Genomic DNA, 14,619 nt, shown 5'->3' with positions numbered 1-14,619 from the left:
CCACCCTCCACACATTCCTTTCACCTTCTATATTCCCATCTTGTGAGTTCTTCTATTTTTCCTGCTCTGGTATTGCCCTGGGTATCCATTTTTGCCAGATTTCATGTGCATAATAATACACTGATAAAACATTTTTCAAGGCTCTTTTACAGCTTCTCCACTATGTGTAAAACAAGTTACCAAATACTATGATGACTCACATAGAAAATAGATTGGATGTTTGTCCTGGGCCTAAACCAGTGATTCTCGAACTTTAGCACATTAGCATCACCTGGAGGGCTTGTTAAAACACAGATGGCTGGCCCCATTCCCAGAGTGTCTTCTTTAAAAATGTGTTGCTTGCGAAGCAGAGAGACAGAAAGAGAGAGAACTCCTGTCCTCTGGTTCACTCTCCAAATGCTGACATTGGCTGGAACTAGGCCAGGCCTACAGGAATTGGGAACTCCACCTATGTCTCTGATGTGGAGGGCAGGAACTCAATCACTTGAGCTATCACCGCTGCCTCCCAGGGTCTGTATTAGCAAGAAGCTAGAGTCAGGAGCCAGAACTGGGCATTGAACCCAGGGGCTCCAATATGGAACACCAGGTATGCATTAATTGCTAAGCCAATGCTCTCACCCCGCCACACACCTCAAGTTATTTTTAATTGGTAAGTTTTGGAGTGGGACTAAGAATTTGCTTTCCTAACAAGTTCCCACACGATGCTGATACTGCTGGGCCAGGGACCATATTTTGAGATTCCCACAGTGACCTATAACAGGAGCCAGCAAACATTTTCTGTAAAGGACCAGATAAGTAAATACTTGAGACTGAAAGCAGCTATAGATTATAGGTAAACACATGAGCATGGCTGGGGTGTGATAAAAACTTTATGTATGGACCCTGACATTTGAATCCCATCTAATGAAACTTTATTCTTCCTTTGATTTTTGTCAACAACTTCAAAATGTAAAAGCTATTCATAGGTCAAGGATCATACAAAAATGGGCTTTGCGCTGAGTTTGCTGAATGCTGCACAAAAGACACTCATTATCTAAAGGAGATAAACACAAGTGGAAACAAAAAAAGATGTAACAAAGCACTAAACACGTGAGAAGGTGTTTAACCTCAATAGTCATCAGGGAAATGAAAATTACTTTTTAAAGATTTATTTATTTGTTTGAAAGGTAGAGCATTACAGAGAGAAAGAGGGAGAAACAGAAAAAGGAGAGAGAGAGAGAGAGAGAGAGAGAGAGAGAGAGAGAGATCCAGCAGTTTGCTCTCTAGGGTCTCCCACATAGCTGGTAGGGACCCAGGTATTTGACCCATCATCCACTGCTTCCCGAGAGCAAGGAAGGTAAGGAGATGGAACAGAGCACAGTATCTGGGACTCGAACTAGCGCTCTAATATAGGAGGCTCGCATCACAAGCAGTGGCTCAACCTGCTGTGCCACAACACTGACCTTAGTTGGCCATATTTTGCCAGGTTAACTCAAACTTTGTCAGACTCATATCTCAAGTTCATATTACCTGGTGCCCCATGCTACTTCCCCTGCCTTTCTTTCACAAGTACTGATATCTAATAAATATCTTGCACCCAACATTCTCAGATTTTGTTTTTGCAGAGCCCAACCTGTGACAGCTTTGACTCAGTAATTCTACTAGGATAATACAATATTAGAGAAAATAATTCCTAGTTCCATGATGCACCAAAAACTATGTGCAAGAATGTCCTTAGCAACTTTTGCTTGTAATGATCAAATACTGGAAACCACCTAATGTCCATCAACAGGAGAATAAATGAGTTTGTTATATAGTCACACAATGGAATCTTACACATCAGTGAAAATGAATGGCATCTATGTACACATGCAGGACAATATTGAGTGAAATAAGCAAAATATAAGAGTATATACAAATTGCATTATACCATTCATATAAAGTTCACAAAACAAGCAAAGATATTTATGGCTGCATTTACAAGTGACAAAACTCTAATGAAAAGCAAGGAGAGGCTGGCACTGTAGCACAGTAGGTTAAGCATCCTGTATGGGTGTCCATTCCAGCCCTGGCTACTGTACTTCCAATACAGTTCTCTGCTAATGAACCTGGGAAAGCAGCAGATGATGGCCCAAGTGCTTGTGCTTCTGCATCTGCATGGGAGACCTGGAAAAAGCTCCTGGCTCCTGGCTTCAGATCAGTGCAGCTCTGGCCATTGCAGCCATTTGAGGAGTGAACCATCAGATGGAAAACCTCTGTCTGTAACTGCCTCTCAAGTAAATTATTAAATCTTTAAAAAAAAGAAAATCAAGAAATGATTATTATAAAACTTAGGATAGGGCCGGCGCCATGGCTCAATAGGCTAATCCCCCCGCCTTGCGGCGCCGGCACACTGGGTTCTAGTCCTGGTTGGGGTGCCGGATTCTATCCCGGTTGCCCCTCTTCCAGGCCAGCTCTCTGATGTGGCCCGGGAGTGCAGTGGAGGATGGCCCAAGTGCTTGGGCCCTGCACCCCATGGGAGACCAGGAGAAACACCTGGCTCCTGCCTTCGGATCAGCGCGGTGCGCTGGCCACAGCGCGCCGGCCACGGCGGCCATTGGAGGGTGAACCAACGGCAAAAGGAAGACCTTTCTCTCTGTCTCTCTCTCTCTCACTGTCCACTCTGCCTGTAAAAAAAAAAAAAAAAACTTAGGATAGTGGTGGTGTCCAGGGATGATCTTCAAAGGCCAGTATGGCACAAACCTTGACCCATACAGACAGACAGAAGCTTTTCTATAAAGAGCTCACCAGAGAATTCTGGCTGCATACCAGCCTTGGTTGAATTCTGGGCGAGAGAAGAAGAAATGATCGGAGAGAGGCATCTGGTTTGGGAGTGTCTTCTAAAGTGCTAATAATGTTCAGATGGCCCAGGTGCTTGGGCCTCTGCACCCAAGTGAGAGACCCCGAAGAAGCTCCAGGCTCCTGGCTTCAGATCAGCCCAGCTCTGGCTGTTGCAGCCCTTTAGGGAGTGAACCAATGGAGAGAAGATTCTCTCTCTCTCTGTCTCTCCCCCTCATCCTCATAACTTTGCCTTTCAAATATTTGAAATACATAAAAATAAATCTTTTAAAAATGATAATAATAAAGAAACAAATCTGGGAATGAAAAAAAGTGCTAATAATGTTCAATCTCTTGACCTGAGTAGAGCTTGCATAGGCATTCACTTTAAAATTATTTGTTAAACTGTGTATATATGCTTTATACACCTTAAAGGAAGGAAAAATAAACATTCCACAGAAAATATCAACCAGAGTTTTCTAAATGTTCGCTTTAAAAAGTGTGACTAACGCACTGAGAAGATGGTGGGCGAGCGAGTGGAGATAAGGTGGGCGAGTGAGTGGAGATAAGAATGTCAGAGCTCATCATGTGCTTGTTCATCTGTAACAATATCATACAGAACAGACCTTGAGGAGCTCTATAAGAGGTACACAGAGACACTGTTGTTCAGAAGAGAGAGCATTCCTTTCCAGCTGAGAGGTGCCCAGAGGAAAGCTTCGAAGAGGAAGGACCTTTTGAGGTGAGCGTTGAAGAATAGAGGATTCTAGCAGGTATGGTTATGTAAAAAGTTAGGGGAAAGGCATGGCGTTAGCACTGTGATGGAAGTAAGAATAAATACCACATGATCTGGAGCTTATGTGGGCCATATCTGGACTTAATTCTCTTCTAGAGACACCATTCTTCCCAAGAGCAGAAAACAATCTAGACTTGTCCCAAAAAACTCAATTGATTCCATGTTTGGGGTTCTGTTAGTCATTTCATGTTTCAAGGTGATCAGATTTAGGATTCACTGTCTCTCTCCTGCATGACTCTCATGTTGACCTTGAACTACAGAGTATATGCAGGAATGAAATAGCAGTGGTGGTGAGGAGGACTCCCCACTTCTTGGGCTTTTGCTGTATTTTGCACTGGCCTTCCCTGAGATGTACAGTCATCCTGTCATCGACACTTGCTGCCATCGATTAAGGTGGCCAGTGCCCCATTGGGCCTCTGGTGGTTTAGTCCCTACTGTTCCTCCATGTGGCAACATCATGACCACAAGTCCCCAGCTTCTAAAGTCTCTTTTCCTACTTGCCTTCTTCTTAGTTCTGAGGCTCTTCTTTACTGAGGGGAGAGGGATAGGGTGAAGAACATAATATGCCTCAATCTGCTGGGACTCTTTCCAAATCTTTCTGTCTTGCATCCTGGTCAAAACTTTAAATGATTACCTAAAAAACAAGAATGTGTTCTTCCCTTCCTTCATGACACCTGCATTGGAGCTAAAACCAGCCTCATTATCTCACTGCCCACATTCAGAAATGCCACAAAGGTAAGGGGAGAGGGGCACTCGGGCAGTCTTCGTACACCATCCCACCCTGTCTATTGCAGTGTAGTTGAAATGTCACTAGCAAATGGGAAAAAACAACTTTTAAGGCCTGATTTTTAGGACTTAAATGCTTTAAAAAATACCAACTTGTTTCATAATTTTGTGTGTGTATTTTGTTTCAAATCTCATCTTTGCATATGTGGATAATCTTTATTCCCAGCAAGTGAGAAACCAAATTGAATGTAGCCATAATTATTTCCTCTTTTAAGGTTTCCAAAGTACTTGAAAATGTTTTTATATAGGATTTTTCATCAGTTTCATGCACCTTATGAGTCTGCTGAGTGTCATCTTGAGAAAGTGTAGAAATTTTATTACATTTATGCCTATATTTCAACATCAGCATCTCTTTGATTCTCTGTGGAAATATATGAAATTTAACACTCTATAAAGGCCATGATCAAGATGGCAAGCCAGCATTGTTCAGCTGGATGATCAACTGGATAACTGAGTCATGAGCACAGCCATCTGATGGCCACTAGTTGTTAGATATGGTCAATAACAAACGGAATGAGGGATGCAATGTAAAGTTCATAAAGAGTAATCTTGGGAGGTAACGCTGGAAAAATACATTCAGGATAGATTCTTGGAGTCTTACATGCCAGGCAGACTCCATATTCTTTCAGCTCAGCCTCTCCAATTTCGGAGAGGAAGCAGGAAGGCCTGGGTGGTGCTTGAGCTCTCTTTGGGATTTACCAAGCAGAAAGGAACGTCTTACCTAGGAAAAAGGCGACGTTGGCCTGGACGGCGGAGGACATTAAGAAATTAGCCAGGGTAGGAAGAAAGTAGCAAAGGGAAGATGACACTTAAAGGGAGAGGGGGAGGGTCTGGAGGGCATTGTATGCCAAAGGCCAGTGAGTCCTGTCTGCTGTGCCTGGCACCATCTCACCAGGAGAGTAGGTGATAGGCTGCGGCTCAGGGTAACAAGCCTTTTTTATCCCCAATTCTGTAAAGAATGAAAAAAAGAAGTATGTAAATAAACTATATAAATAGAAATACATTATAGAAAGGCATAATTAAAAAGGAGCTCTTCTTTATGTTTCTGTATGGGAACCATTATTTGTGTTGAATTTGTACCTATGAAAAGCAAGCCTTCTCAACTAGTGGCGATTTAAACATCAATGAATCATTTATGCCTCTGCTCTGCCTGCCTTCCAGCCTCTGACTGCTGACTCACCTATGTGAAATCTTCCCTCCCTGCCTCATCTATGTCAGACAGGCCTGTTTTTGCCTTCATGGCCCTAAGCACCCTCTCTTGTAGAGACTGTGGCCGGCATCATATTAAACTTATTAAAATGCATCTGCATCTTGCATTAAACATTTCTATTTCTGCTATAAAGTTTTGAAAGGGCTTTTATAATTTTGTTTTGGAAACTATTTGTACATAACTGATTTATACTGGCTGTGATATCTCTGTAATAATTATGCATGTTCAGGGATTCTTGGAAAGTGAGAAAGTCCAACCTGAAAATTTTCAAATATAAAGAATTTTTAAATAAATGCTAATTTTAACACTTAATAAACATAATAGAACATTCTATTTTGTAGCCATTTGATTTTTTCAATTATTTTTGAAGTTCTCATTTTCTTTCAGTGTTTTATGGTCTTTTTGAGATCTGAATTTTTTTTCCTTTGTTTCTGAAAATCCTGTAACTCCTAGACACTTAGTGATAGTTACTTAATGAATAAAACACAGGCACTGGGCCGGCGCCGTGGCTTAACAGGCTAATCCTCTGCCTCGCGGCGCCGGCACACCAGGTTCTAGTCCCGGTTGGGGTGCTGGATTCTATCCTGGTTGCCCCTCTTCCAGGCCAGCTCTCTGCTATGGCCCGGGAAGGCAGTGGAGGATGGCCTGAGTCCTTGGGCCCTGCACCCGCATGGGAGACCAGGAGAAGCACCTGGCTCCTGGCTTCGGATCAGCGAGATGCGCTGGCTGCGGCGGCCATTGGAGGGTGAACCAATGGTAAAGGAAGACCTTTCTCTCTGTCTCTCCCTCACTATCCACTCTGCCTGTCAAAAAAAAAAAAAAAAAAAACAAACAGGCACTGAAGACTGATTCAGTTGCACCTACATGTATGTGTGTGGTGGGGTGTGGTAAGATGGTGAGGTTCGTGTTTTCTTGAAGCTAGAATTTCATTGATTTGAATTTTGTTCAATGACAATTTAACACATTGCATTGGCTGTCTCTGATATTCAGTCTGTTCCCTCGTGAGACACCTCAGCTTTTCGTGTCGTCCCTCTTTGATATATTTCAACTTCTACACAACCTCTTACTATTCACTAAACAGATATTTGTTGAGCAGCTACTATATGCCAGACACTAGTTTCAGTGGCAAAGATACTGTAGACTTAGAGGAAGGCGCATTTTGCCTTTACTCAAAGGCTGCTTTGTCCACCTCCACCTTGGATCTTTGTCTTTCCCAATTCCTGAAGGACTTTGCATGCAACCTTTCTGCCTCCCTCTGCCAATGTCTCAAGTCCCCCACAGTTTTGCTGGCTCTTTCCCATTTGCTTTAACATGACTGCAAGAGCGGCCATTCTGGCACAGTGGGTAAAGATACCTGCTGTGGTGATGGCATCCCATATGGGCACCAGTTCGAGTTCCAGCTGCTCCACTTCTGAGCCAGCTTCTTGCTAATGTGCCTGGGAAGGCAATGGAAGATGGCCCAAATGCTTGGGCCCCTGCACCCACGTGGAAGAACTGGAAGAAGCTCCTGGCTTCTGGCTTCAGCCTGGCCCAGCCCTGACCTTTGCAGCCATTTGGGGAATGAACCAGCGGATGGAAGATCTCCCTCTCTCTCTCTCTCTCTCTCTCTCTCTCTCTCTCCTCTGTAACTCTGCTTTTCAGATAAATAAAATAAATCTTTAAAAAATGACTTCAGGCTTTGTGAAGACCCTCTGTTTGACCCTTCTAACTAATTCTATTAAAATAGTATTTTGCATCATTATGATCTTAAAAATGTATAGATGAGGCCGGCACCGCGGCTCACTTGGGTAATCCTCCGCCTGCAGCGCCAGCACCCAGGTTCTAGTCCTGGTTGGGGTGCCGGTTCTGTCCCGGTTGCTCCTCTTCCAGTCCAGCTCTCTGCTGTGGCCCGGGAAGGCAGTGGAGAATGGCCCAAGTGCTTGGGCCCTGCACCCACATGGGAGACCAGGAGAAGCACCTGGCTCCTGGCTTCGGATGGGAGCAGTGCACTGGCCATAGCGGCCATTTAGGGGTTGAACCAGCAGAAGGAAGACCTTTCTCTCTGTCTGTCTGTCTGTCTCTCTCTCTCTCACTGTCTAACTCTGCCTGTCCAAAAAAAAAAAAACTGTATAGAGGAAATTTGTTCTCTTTTTATAGATTTTTTTTTCAAAAATAGCATTTTGCTTCTTTTTCTTTCCAAACATCTTCAATACATGGTCTGTCGTCTCCATTTCTTCACAATACAGCCACTCCTTAATTCCCTGTGATCTTGTTTCTGTACTCACTGCTTATTTTTTCTTAATTTTAATGTATTTTATTTATTTGAAAGACAGACAAATGGAGATCTTCCCTCTGCCAGTGCATTCCCCAAATGCCCACAACAAACAGGGATGGGCCAGGCCCAAGCCAGAAGCCAGGAGCCAGGAACTCAATCCAGGTTTCCCATGTTATCCTCAAGATATATTGAAGCCACACATTTAGTTGTTCTGGTGAACCCCTTGACACATACAAAGAAATTCTCTTAACTCTCCTTTTCATTGTCCTAGTTTCAGCATTTGACACTATTCTCTCCTACAGATTGTTTCTCTATTCATTTTCACTGATCACAAATGATTTCCAATGCAGGAAAGTACATGGAATGACATAACCAATGAATGTACCCATGACCCAGTTCTACCAAATCTTGCAATATCAACTTTCAGATGTGTTTCCAGAAAAATTATTCCAGATATAGTTGATATTCCTTGTGTGCCCCTCCCCAGTCTCATTCCTCTCCCTCCCTTAAGTTTGGTGATCATGCTCTTTCATGTGTTATACACTATTATTACATACCTGTGTAGCCATGAGCAACAGCTGATATTTTCAGACTTCATATACGTTTTGGAGTTTGCTTTTTTACTCCACATTATATCTTTGAGATTTAAGTCTGCTACTACATATAGCACAAATTCATTCATTTTAATTTCCAAATAGTATTCAACTTCATGAATACCATGATTTATTTATCCAGTGCCAACACACATTTCATTTGCTTCCATGTTTTGAGATTACAAATAGTACAGCAATGGACATTAATTTATATGTCTCTTTGGGCACAAAGGTTAGAGTCTTGCCAGAATCTATACCTAGAAATAGAATTTCTGGTTTGAAGAGTATTATATACTCAATATTATGAGACATTGTCAAGTTGCTCTTCACGGCTGCTCCATCAGCCTGCACTCTATGGAGTTTTGTCTATTCCACATCCTCATAAATACTTGGTATTGTCTGAGTTTTTAAATTTTTGCCAAACTAATAGCTGTGAAATGGTATCTCATGATTTTATTTTGTAATTTTCCTTAGTAATAATAAAGTTAAGCATCTTCTCATGCTAATATCAGCCATTTGGGATTCCTTGACTATGAATTGCTTATTCATATATTTTGTCAAATTGTCTAAGTTTCTTTCTTTTTCTTACTTATAGGAGTTCTTAGCATTCTCGTTGCTAATTCGTTCACTCAGTCAATCCTTGTCTAGCATCTACTTTGTTCCAGGACTGGTTCTAGGTGCTGGGAATATAGCTATGAATAAAATAGGAAAAAGAAATCCTTGCCATCATGGAACTTGAATCCTTTTTTTAAAAAAAGTTATTTTTTTATTTGGAAGTGAGCTACAGAGAGAGAGAGAGAGAGAGATATCTTTCATATGTTGGTTCACTCCCCAGAGGGCCACAAAGGCCAGGGCTGAGCCAGGCTGAAGGCAGGAGCCAGGAGCTTCTTCCAGGTCTTCCACAGGTAGCAGGGGCCCAAGCACTTGGGTCATCTTCTGCTGCTTTTCCCAGGCCATGAGCAAGGAGCTGGGTCAGAAGTGGAGCAGCTGGGACTCAAACCGGCACCCTTATGGGATGCTGGCTTTGCAGGGGGGTGGCTTTACCCACTGTGCCATGATGCAGACCCTGGAACTTGAATTCTAATGGGGTAAAGTTAATGATAAACACGATTGATAAGTACGGTGTCAGGGGATTGGTGCAGCAGGTAGGATTCTGCTTGGGATGTGAGCACTCTGTATCAGAGTATGTGGTTCGAGTCCCAACTCCTCTGCTTCCAATCCAGCTTCCTGCTAATGTGCACCCTGGGAAGGAGCAGGTGGTAGTTCAAGAAGTAAGATTCTTGCCACCCATGTGAGAGACATGGATGGAATCCCCAGTTCCTGGCTTTGGTCTGGCCCAGCCCTGGCAATTGTGGGCATTTGGGGAGTGAATCAGGAAGATCTCTCTCTCTCTCTTTCTCACTCTCTCTCTCTGCCTTTCAAATACAGTGAAAATTAATAAGTACACTATATGTATAGTGAATAGTGATAAATCCTTTAAGAACAATAAACGGGAAGAGTGATTTGGAACATGTGTATATGGGGTGGTGAAGGGGATTGCAATTTGAAATGGTCTAGGAAGTGCTCACTGAGAAAATGACATTCAAGCAAAGACCTGAAGGAGGTGAGCATGCAGGCAGCAGGAATAGCAAGTACAAAGGCCCTGAAGCAAGAGTGCTTCTGGAAAGACCTAGGAACAAGGAGCCCATGTGACTCAGCAGCCCCAAGTTGGAGAGAGTGGTGAGAGAATAAATCAACAGGATGATGACACCCAGAATAGAACCTCAGAGAGTATCCTTTGTTAATTATGTGCATTGAAAGTATCTTGTAGTCTGTGGCTTGTCTTTTCAACTTACATACATTGTCCTGAAATACATACATTCTGAAATTTAATTTAAAGATATTCTCAGTCTTGTTACAAGATCATAAAGATGTTCTCCTCTTCTGAAAGTTGCAAAGTTTTGCTTTCCATATTTAAATCTTTAATCCACCTGGAATTGATTTTTTTTCCCTCTGTGGTGTGAGATAGATAACATTTTATAATTTTCCATATGGATAAGCTGTCATCCTAGTGCAATAGTCATCCTACAATTTTGTGGCTGATTCAGTCTTTCTCCACTGACTTGGAATGTCAGATATCCTAAGTTTCGACTTTCCATACATGTGTGAGAATGTGTTTGGAGGCTCTATATTCTGTTCCATTGGTCTATCTCTATACTGTACTATTTTTAAAAAAGATTTATTTATTTATTTGAAAGTCAGAGGTACACAGAGAGAGGAGAGGCAGAGAGAGAGAGAGAGAGAGAGAGAGGTCTTCCATCCACTAGTTCACTCCCCAAATGGCCGCAACAGCCGTAGCTGAGCTGATCTGAAGCCAGGAACCAGGATCTTCCCCAGGGTCTTCCACATGAGTGCAGGGGCCCAAGCACTTGGGCCATCTTCCACTGCTTTCCCAGGCCATAGCAAAGAGCTGAAGCAGAAGTGGAGCAGCCGGGACTCAAACCAATGCCCATATGGGATACTGGCACTGCAGGTGGCAGCTTAACCCACTACGGCACAGCGCCAGCCACTATACTGTACTCTTAATTACTATAGGTTTAAAGTCAGTCTTGATACCTAGTCCATTATAGATTTCCGGAGAAAGTGGGTAACAGGACTGAAACAATACTTTGGGGGACCAGCATTGTGATGCAGTAGGTTAAGCAGCTGCTTGTAATGCCAGCATCCCATATCCAAGAGCTGATTGGAGTCCCACAGCTCTGCTTCCAGTCCAGCTTCCTGATAATATGACTGGGAAGGCAGTGGAAGATTGTTCAAGTACCTGGGCTCCTGCAACCCATATGGGGGAAAGGATGAAGTTCCTGGCTCCTGGCTTTGGCCTGGCCTACATCTAGTTGTTGCGGCCATTTGGGGAGTGAAACAGCCGATGGAAAATAGCTCTTCTTCTGAGTCATTCTGCCTTTCAGATAAATTAGTGAATCTTTTTCTTAAAAGGAAACATTACTCCGGGAAGAATATTTTTATGACTGTCAGCAAAGTAAAAAGGTCAAAGCAGAGATTAAAGCCAACAGGATTTGTTTAGGGAAAATGCTGTAACCTCAATAGGATATCACAAGGGCTTACAGTAAGGTGATGCAGTATGAATTGAAAATCAGGAAGCTAAAAGTAATTCCAAAGAAAATGTTAACAAAAATTGTTGCCAGATTAGAGACAGATATTAGGAAAGAGAAGAAAGCTATGGCTTTGAGGTTTCAATCCCCGTTAACTATGTGAAATGATGAATTACTCCTGGCACCATGTTCATTATCAGTGAGGTACATCAGGTAAGAGGTTTGGCCAGGGATATACATTTAGATGTTGCTTGCTTAGAAGCCACCTGGAGGAGGTTCAAAGGAGAAGCAGAGGTCAGCATTTTGGGGGGATTTTCCAATTTATTTTTTTTTTAAATTATTTATTTGAAAGTCAGAATTGCACACAGAGAGAAGAAGAGGCAGAGAGAGAGAGAGAGAATCTTCCATCCTTTGGTTCACTCCCCAATTGGCCGCAATGGCTGGAGCTGCAGCGATCCAAAGCCAGGAGAGCCAGGAGCCTCCTCCGGGTCTCCCCCATGGGCACAGGGGCCCAAGGACTTGGGCCACCTTCCACTGCTTTCCGAGGCCATAGCAGAGAACTGGATTGGAAGTGGAGCAGCCAGGACTACAACCCGCGCCCATATGGGATGCCAGCACTCCAGGCAGCGGCTTTACTGGCTATGCCACAGCGCTGGCCCCTGATTTTCCAATTTAAGAGATAGAAGAGGCCGGCGCCGCAGCTCAGTAGGCTAATCCTCTACCTGCGGCACCGGCACACCGGGTTCTAGTCCCGGTCGGGGCACCGGATTCTGTCCCGGTTGCTCCTCTTCCAGTCCAGCTCTATGCTGTGGCCCGGGAGTGTAGCGGAGGATGGCCAGGTCCTTGGGCCTTGCACCCGCGTGGGAGACCAGTAGGAAGCACCTGGCTCCTGGCTTTGGATCAGCGCGGTATGCTGGCCGTAGTGGCCATTTGGGGCGTGAACCAACGGAAAAGGAAGACCTTTCTCTCTGTCTCTCTCTCTCACTGTCCACTCTGCCTGTCAAAAGAGAGAGAGAGAGAGAGAGAGAGAGAGAGAGAGAGAGAGAGATACAGACATTGTGGCACATCCGGGATTAAGCTGAAGCTGCAGGCAGGGGCATCGCTAGCCTGCCGGTTCATGTCCAGGCTGCTCCGCTTCTGATACAGCTCCCTGCTGATGAACCCGGAAAGGCAGCTGAGGATGGCCTCTGCCACCCATGTGGGAGACTGGATGGATTTCCAGGATCCTGGCTTCCGGGACATTTGGGTAGTGAACCAGCGGATGGAGAATTTCTCTCTCTCTCTCTCTGTAATTATGTCTTTTAAATAAATAGATAGATCTGTTTAAAAGGGGGGGGGGAGGAAGGATAACCAATATGATGCATTGTATCCTGTTAAGGATTTTTTGACTAGAAGATGTGGGTCCTATTGGCCCAGCACGTTTGAGTTCTTTCATATATATGACAGTGTTTGGTTTATGTGGCAGTCTTCAGAGATCTCAGCACAATTGTGGTGTTAGAGAAAACATGTAAAACTTATCCCTTGCTGGACGTTGGTGGAGACGCCCCCAGTCCGTCGGGTCTGTAGCTGCAGTTCCGCAGGTTGGCCACAGGGGGCGGAATCTGCGGCGGCCTGGAAAGCTGGCGGGGGCGCGAGGCGCCGCTCTCTCTTGGGTCAGGCTCTCCATTCCCGGCTCCCCGCTCCGGGCTCACGACTCCGGGCTCCCGGCTCCTGGCTTCTGGAGCCCGGCGCCGAGCAGTTTCTGAAACGACGCGTAGCCCAGGCGGGTGGGTGTGAGGACGCGGGAGGCAGTGTCGTCGGATCCGCCCGCAATCCACAACCCCGCAGAGCCCAGAGGCCGCCCGAATGGAGCCGCCGCTCCCTGTCGGAGCCCAGCCCCTTGCTGTATCCGCCGAGAGAAGGGGGAAGGGAGGCCGCACAGGGCGGGGGATGGGGGTCTGGGGGACTGCGGAGCTCGGGGGAGCGGGAGGATCGCGGGGCCAAGAGGCCGAGCGGAGCGCGGGAGGGGTGGGTGCGGGAGGCTACGCCTGGGGGGGCGGGGGAAGGCGGCCAGCGGGGCAGGAGACTCTCCGCCCTGCACCACGCACCCATCCCCGACTGCGCGTCTACAGGAGACCCTTGACTAGCGCCCGCATACTGTGGAGGGTATGGAGATGAAGGGTCCTCTCCGCGAGCCCTGCGCCCTGACCCTAGCCCAGAGGAATGGGCAATATGAGTAAGTAACCACCTGATTCCCACGGAGGAGGGGAGCCTGGCGTTGCCTGCCAACCCCAACCTGCAACGAGCCAGCGCCTCTCCTCCCACGCTGGCAACAGGTTCTGGCCTAGGTGTGAAGTGACAGTGCTCCTTAACCATGGGGCTTTGTCCCCAACTTCCAAGCCACTAGACTGTGCCGGGCAGTGTGGCTCGGTGGAGGGAATCACTGGGCAGGCTGCACTGACGTGGGTTGTGTAACCCTGAGCAAACCAATAAAGCTTTTTGGGCCTTAGTTTCCTCGTCGGGGGAATAAAAACATACACTGCCTTACCTTTTAGCCTTTACAATGTGTAACTCACGTAAGGGATAAGGTAATAACTGGGGGAATAATAAGTGCAGAAGTGCTTTCCAAAATGTAAAAGTGCCATGGAAATGCTTCATTGTTAATGTTACAGACTTTTAACTCCATTCAACTGGTTCCTCCAGTCTCCCCACCCCCTTATTCCACTTGCTTGAAGGCATATTCATTAATTCAGTTATGGGTTAGGATGGGCCATTAACTGCTGCAGTTAACTGTTGGAAAGAAAAAGTAAGGAAATGTGTAGAAATATAAGTGGGGATTTTAACAGTGTCTGTTACCTTCCACTCTGCCTTAGACACAGGAGCTCAGTAAATACTGCTGACTGATTGATCAAAAGATTATCTTGATAAGCTGTCACCAGAGCTGCCAACCTCACTCCCTTGCCACTGCTTCCTCAGCGTGGGAGTATCCATGGTGACCATTAGGCAACATAGGCTCCCTACCCCATATGGCCACCGGTTTCTTGTTTGTTTTTCTTTTTTTAAAGATTTATTTTATTTTATTTGAAAGTCACAGTTACACAGAGAGAGGGAGAGACAGA

At 45.1% G+C, this 14,619-nt stretch overlaps 1 protein-coding gene across 4 annotated transcripts in view; it reads left to right on the top strand.

Annotated features, from left to right (window-relative positions):
- Positions 1-13,642: 13,642 nt before the first annotated feature.
- The window catches only part of OCRL (OCRL inositol polyphosphate-5-phosphatase), a 50,593-nt gene continuing 49,616 nt past the window's right edge, over positions 13,643-14,619 (top strand). For 3 of the 4 annotated variants that reach the window (XM_062184592.1, XM_062184590.1, XM_062184594.1), the window contains exon 1: positions 13,643-13,736. In XM_062184592.1, the coding sequence (XP_062040576.1) occupies positions 13,669-13,736 (68 nt within the window). In that variant the 5' untranslated portion in view covers positions 13,643-13,668. The remainder of the gene's footprint in view (positions 13,737-14,619) is intronic. The other variant, XM_062184593.1, reaches the window with a different exon arrangement.

Source organism: Lepus europaeus, chromosome X, assembly GCF_033115175.1.
Source record: "Lepus europaeus isolate LE1 chromosome X, mLepTim1.pri, whole genome shotgun sequence".
NCBI lineage: Eukaryota > Metazoa > Chordata > Mammalia > Lagomorpha > Leporidae > Lepus > Lepus europaeus.
The sequence above is the reverse complement of the archived record's forward strand: the minus strand, read 5'-3'. Positions and strand labels throughout refer to the sequence as shown.